At 34.6% G+C, this 6,086-nt stretch overlaps 1 protein-coding gene across 1 annotated transcript; it reads right to left on the minus strand.

Moving 5' to 3' along the window:
• Positions 1 to 219: 219 nt before the first annotated feature.
• On the minus strand, positions 220 to 4,223 carry LOC130719942 (subtilisin-like protease SBT5.3). The gene is made up of 4 exons (XM_057570533.1): positions 4,177 to 4,223; positions 1,195 to 1,306; positions 917 to 1,103; positions 220 to 821 (listed from the first exon to the last, which is right to left on the minus strand). Exons 1-4 carry the CDS (start codon positions 4,221 to 4,223, stop codon positions 220 to 222), a joined length of 948 nt encoding a protein of 315 aa, XP_057426516.1.
• Positions 4,224 to 6,086: the final 1,863 nt, after the last annotated feature.

Consider the following 6,086-nt stretch of genomic DNA (forward strand, 5'->3'; position numbering starts at 1 on the left):
CATGCGCTCACACAAACACATAATATATGCATAGTTCATTCAAAATAAAATAAAATTAAAGGAGAGAAACTTCTCAATAATATTCTTATGATATTACTAATTTTTTGCGGGGTTACATATAGCTAATTAATGATAATAGAATATTTTAGGAACAAAATAATAAATTAAATGAAAGAAAATAGGATGACAAGGGAAATAAACTAATGCATTAAACTAGTGTCAATCAGAATCTGCATGTCTCTTGTACTTGGCAATGATCTTTTTTGGCCGAGTGGAACTAGGACTTGTACGACCCAACTTAACACATATAATGGAGTTTACATTGTGTTTTCCGTCCTTCCAGACTAAACTCCCAAACACGTAATCATTAGTGTCGTTAGGTTCAGAGTCTAGAGTGAATGTAATTTTGTACTTCTCCTTTTGATCCTTCTCCTTAAACTCTAGTTCTGTAGGATCAACCTCAACTCTAACTTGTGGGGGAGCTTCAACTGTCACTTCATATTTTCCTGGTGAACCAACATTTGTCAAGACGCGCGTTGCAGTTTGAGGATGATTAAACTGAAGGTTCGGTATTGAAATTGAAGGATAGTTGTACTTGTAGTTCAATATATTGAGCGTCGACTTAGATTCATCCTTGTCGTAGATGCCACGATGCCAAAAATGGTCCATGTGATCTTTAATATCGAGTTCATATATGAGATCAGGGTCTACGGCGAGATTAGGTTGAATTACGCCAGCACCGTAGGCAAACGGAGTTGCGTCTTTCAATTTTTTAAAATCTGATTCCTGCATAGGATTTCCACGATAATCTTTTGTGGTTGCTGCAAAAGGAAAATGGTTTTTATAAATTATATTGCAATGAATTTATATAGTTATAACTTATAAGTGTATATAAATAATACTATATATCATTTACCAGTAGTCATAAGTGCTGACTTGATAGCAGCGGGACTCCACTCAGGATGAATGGACTTAAGCAATCCGGCCACAGCGGCAACGTGAGGAGTAGCCATTGAAGTTCCCGACATGAAGACAAAATTAGTTGACTTTGATGATGGATTACCGGCAGCTAGAATGTCAATTCCTGGCGCAATGACGTCCGGCTGAAACAGAAACAAAATTACATATAGATGATCACTTAATTATTTTTAGAATCATCTAAAAAAGTGATTGATAATCAATTAAAAAAAAAACCTTTAAGATTGCTGGGTCGACAATATTTGGCCCTTTTGATGATATTCTAGCCACAAAAGGAGCGGGCTGTACATCCGTCTGTATTCTCACTTTCGAAATGCTAGCCGTGGGTCTGCATCATATGTGCAGGCATAATATCAAATATCAATAAATGGATAGGATAAGGAAGAAAATTAAATTAATTACTTTTCCGTGGTGTTGATGTAAGCCAAGAGAGTACGAGTATCTTCATAACTTAAGTGTGACGTCGGAAGCTCAGGAATTGTTCGAAGATTAGTATTAGTTTCAACTAGTTGGTCTCGGATTCTTCACAATTTGCTTCCACTCCCTTATTATATTCTTCATCAGCATTAAAACCGTCATTTAGGAAACCAAATACTATTTTCCCCTTTGCCTTGCTTGCGTCCAGAATTTTAGTTTGGATGCTAAAAAAAAAAATGGTGCTTGCTGTGGTACCTTAAGCCAGACTAAGGTGTGATACCCAAAATGAGTCGGTTCAACAATAATGACTCATGTACCGGTTAAAATTTTGATTGTGTTCTATCATAATAATGCAGCATCCTATTCTTAGAGACGTGAGATTTGAAAATTGTGTTTTCTGAGCTTTGTGCATCCATCAACCATGGTCTTTTTACGCGCATCTCCATCACCATCATTCGTTTCCACCACTCGTACATTTTTCATCAAAAAATGAATTTTATAAGATAAAGTTAATTGACAAGTAAAGTAAAATCTAAAAATGTAGTATTTACCTTAAATAACATGATAATAATCTATAGAATTACTTAATGGGGTACTATACCCAAAAAAAATTAAGGGTACCACAGAATATATATATATATCAATCATAAATAAAAGAGTAAAGTACACTCACCCCCCTTGAGGTTTGTTAGAATTACACTCCACCCCATTCTTATCTAAAATCTACATCCCACCCCATTTTATATAGAGGAAAGTTTAGTGACGAAAAATATTCTTCATTAATAATTAGTTATTATTTAAATTGTTAATCAATAATTTCAAAAAAAAAAATCAATATAATCCAATAAATTTAAAAATGAAAACATCACAATCCTCCTCATTATCTCAATCACGTTTTTCCTCCGTAAATTCACAATGCAAATTATGCAATAACACACCTGCCCGATTTACAAACCATATCTCGAGCATAGTGAAACATGCTTGTGTTTTCATATTTGGTAATAATTCAATTTTAATCAAAATAATCTCTTTATACCTCCAATTTTCAAAATTGGGTTGTAGGCCAAAAAAGCAACACAAATGGGTGAAGAAAATAGAGAAACAAAATTATGAAAATATGAAGTGGATCTGAGGTTATTAGAGCCCAACGAGGCGGTGGAGCATCGTTTTTAACAAAATCCAACAATATCTTAGACCAACAGAGCGTTCGCTCACAACTTAAAGGGGTGAAATTCACAAGAAGTAGTTGAACAAGTGGCTTTAGGGATGTGCGATTCACGTTCTGGGGTTCAGGTCGCAATAAAACTTTGAGGCATGGTGGTGCCATGGGGTTTCACATTGTGGGACAGTGAAGCCGTGTTAAATGGAGTAAAGGCTTGGTGGTGGCCGTTTGTGGTGAGAAATATGATTTGAAGATAGATTGGACGTGGACTTAACAGACAGAGTGGATGGTTTTTTTAAATTTAATTCAGTAAAATTATTTTCATAAATTAATGTATGAGAGTGTATATGCATTAAATTTATTTAAATTTTTACTAATTAGTAATTAGTTTTTAGTAGTGACGAATTTGTTTTCGTCACTAAATTTTGCCTTTATAAAAAATGGGGTGGAGTGTAGATTTTTAAAAAGAATGGGGTGGAGTGTCATTCTTGCAAATCTTGAGGGGGGTGAGTGTATTTTACTCTAAATAAAAAGTTATTTGAGAAGTTTAAGTATTCTTACGCGTCATAGTCCTGAATTTTTCTTCCTTCATTAACTTTGGAGGCAGTGACTATTTCGAAGTGCTCCTCATTCAAGTCAAACTCATGAATGTTTTTTCTCTGATGCTCCCTCCGTTCCTATTTATAAGAACCAAATAGAAATTGTACTTGGTCTTTTTTATAAGAATCAACTTAAAGTTTGTGGAGAATTAATTATTTTTGGACAAGAATGCCCTTATTTAATTGAATTTATCTCTCTTTCCACTTGTTATAGCATTAATGATGCATAGAAATTAAGAATATTGAAAAGTTGATATAAATTGAGAACAAATTTAATGCTTTTATCTAAATTAGCTAAATTTCTTAAAGGGTGTGAAGTGGTTGCTTGGTTCTTATATTAAGAAACGGAGGGAGTAATAAAAGAAAGATTAGATCGTATGCGTGTAAAGGTAGATTTGTCACTTGCCAATAAATATGAACGAGCTTGCGTCATGCATGCATCTTTGGAAATCACTAAAAACTTTAAAAAAATGGTAAAATATATTTATTCACCATGAAAAATGGTTTATGCATTTAAGGGATTATCCGGACTCGTTACAGGTTTGGAGTGTGATCGGTTTTGTGCTCCCGACAACCTTCTTCACACTCCAAGATTTTCAGGAGGTGTTGCGCGGATTTAAGGGGTTCAGCACTTCAGCCTGCTAGTGATTTTATCGACGACTTTGACAATTTGAAAAGTTAGGTGTAGAGCTTTGTTTGGTGGTTCGAACCATTGTGTGGAGCTCGATATCTTTGGGTGTTGGTGGATTCTTCATCGTTCGGCGGCTTCTGCAACAGAGCGTTGGGTTTGATGGTTCCGCCTAGGCCGGGTTTCGTTTCGCTCAATACCGATGGCTGCTCTGTTGGGAACCTAGGTCCCTCTGAGTTTGGAGGCGTGGTGCGCTCTTCTTAGGGCAATTGGATTTGTGGCTTTGCTAGGTATGCAGGTGTTGGTGATAGTCTTCGAGCGGAACTTTTGGCAATCCGACGATGTTTGAGTTTGTGTTGGGAGCATGGCTTTAGGAGTGTGGAGTTATTTACAGATTCAATGCTTGCGTTGAGGCTTTTGACTTAAGGTCATCCTCCATTTCATCAGTATGCTTGCATAATTAGTAGCATTAAGAGTCTTCTTCGTCAGAGTTAGGTTGTCTACTGTCACTGTTTGCTTCGCGAAGAAAATGTTGCTTTTGATTACTTGGCCAAACTTAGAGCTTCTACTATGAGCACTACTTGTTTTTTGGATTCTCCCTTGGCGGGTGTCACGTCTTCTCTGCACGTTGATGTCCTTGGTGTTGCCTTCTTGAGGCAGTGGTTTTCTCTTGTTTTTTTTTTCTTTCATTTGCTCCTTTTATCAACAAAAAAATTACTCTATTTCTCACATATTTCTCTCTACTAAACTTTTCTCTTTTTTACTCTCTCTTCTCTATTTCCCTTCTTTACCAAAAGAAGTGTTAGAGAGGGGGAATAAAACATAAATAAATGAATGATGTGATAGAAATGAAGAAAAATATAAGAAAAAAATCAATAGAAATGAGATGTAATAGAAACTAGAGCGTGAATATGTCGAAGTTATTATTGGAGATAACTCACTCTGAGTTATTATTCAAATTCATATTTCAAGAGGTGTTCAATGAAAAAAGGAAGCAAAAGTTTTAAGATGTTGATGTATAAGCAAAGCATAGGCAAGGTGAATGTGTTTGGACTTGCAATTATTAAGATTTGTTCTCCAAAGTGATATGAAACTTATCAATTTTGTGCAGCCCAAAACAACGAAAAATAACAAAAATTTCAGTCGCTTGCTCACTGGGCTGATTGACAATGGAAGAACGACAGGACTGCTTTCTATAGACCATAAGATTAAAACTTTCAGAAATGTAAATTTTATTTCAGAAAGTTCATGTTTTAATAGCAAAAAAGAAAAATCAATTATGAAACTTAGAATTCCAGAATTCAAGTACCAGATTTAATTTTAAAAAAAAATTCAGTTTATGGAAAAGCAAGTACACATATGAAACTTGTAGTTTTAGATTTTTTTTTATTTAAAGTGTAATTATATTTTAGAAAGTTCAAATTTTGGAATTAATAAAGTATATTTGAAAAGAGGAGATGATTTTAGAGATTTTATAAACACATTATAATATAGAAATTCAAAATGGATAGTTATATGGTGGAACCATGTTTTTACAAGTATGATTCAGTACATGTTTTTGTCAGCATCTCATCGCATTGATTCATCGTAGGAAGAAGAAATAAATATCAGACATATCCTCACTCACATTATCTGCAATATTTTTTTTAGCTACAATATTATCTTCAACCAAAATATTATTCATGTCTATCAACTATTATGTTCTAACCTCTCATCCTCAAGTTGGCCAACAAAATGGACCTACCATGATTAGATTCCTGAACTATAAAGTCCACAACCTCTTCCCCTGCTTTCCCACACCCTCTTCTCTACAAAGACCATTTAGAGTAAGTGGTTAAGTACCTAATCTAACTCGTGCTAAATTTCAAATCTCCAATTGACAATTACATTCTCCTAAACCACGCAATAATTTAATTCAAGATTCTCATATTTCACCTAAATTAGGAAATCAAACTGACCAAAATTCAAAACAAAAGAGAAACCATAACAACCATTACCTGTAAAGAAGGCTAAACAAAGTCAGTAAAATTATTCCTCCAAAGGCGCGTATTCAATTTTTGTTATCGATATTAGAATTGGATTGGTAAGCAATCTGTAAGTATTCCTATAAGTGATATGTAATCTCAGAGGCGTGTAATTTCATGTGGTGGTAACCGGAGTGAAACTCTCAATTTAAATAACAAACAAATTAATCAAATAATGGTCACATTAAGGACCAACGCATATTCTTTAGTGAGTTTGGCACTTGCACAACATGGCCGTTTTTAATGATAGGTTGTACGTGGCCTGTGGAGCATGTTAG

The sequence above is a fragment of the Lotus japonicus genome, chromosome 5 (assembly GCF_012489685.1).
Source record: "Lotus japonicus ecotype B-129 chromosome 5, LjGifu_v1.2".
Taxonomy (NCBI): domain Eukaryota; kingdom Viridiplantae; phylum Streptophyta; class Magnoliopsida; order Fabales; family Fabaceae; genus Lotus; species Lotus japonicus.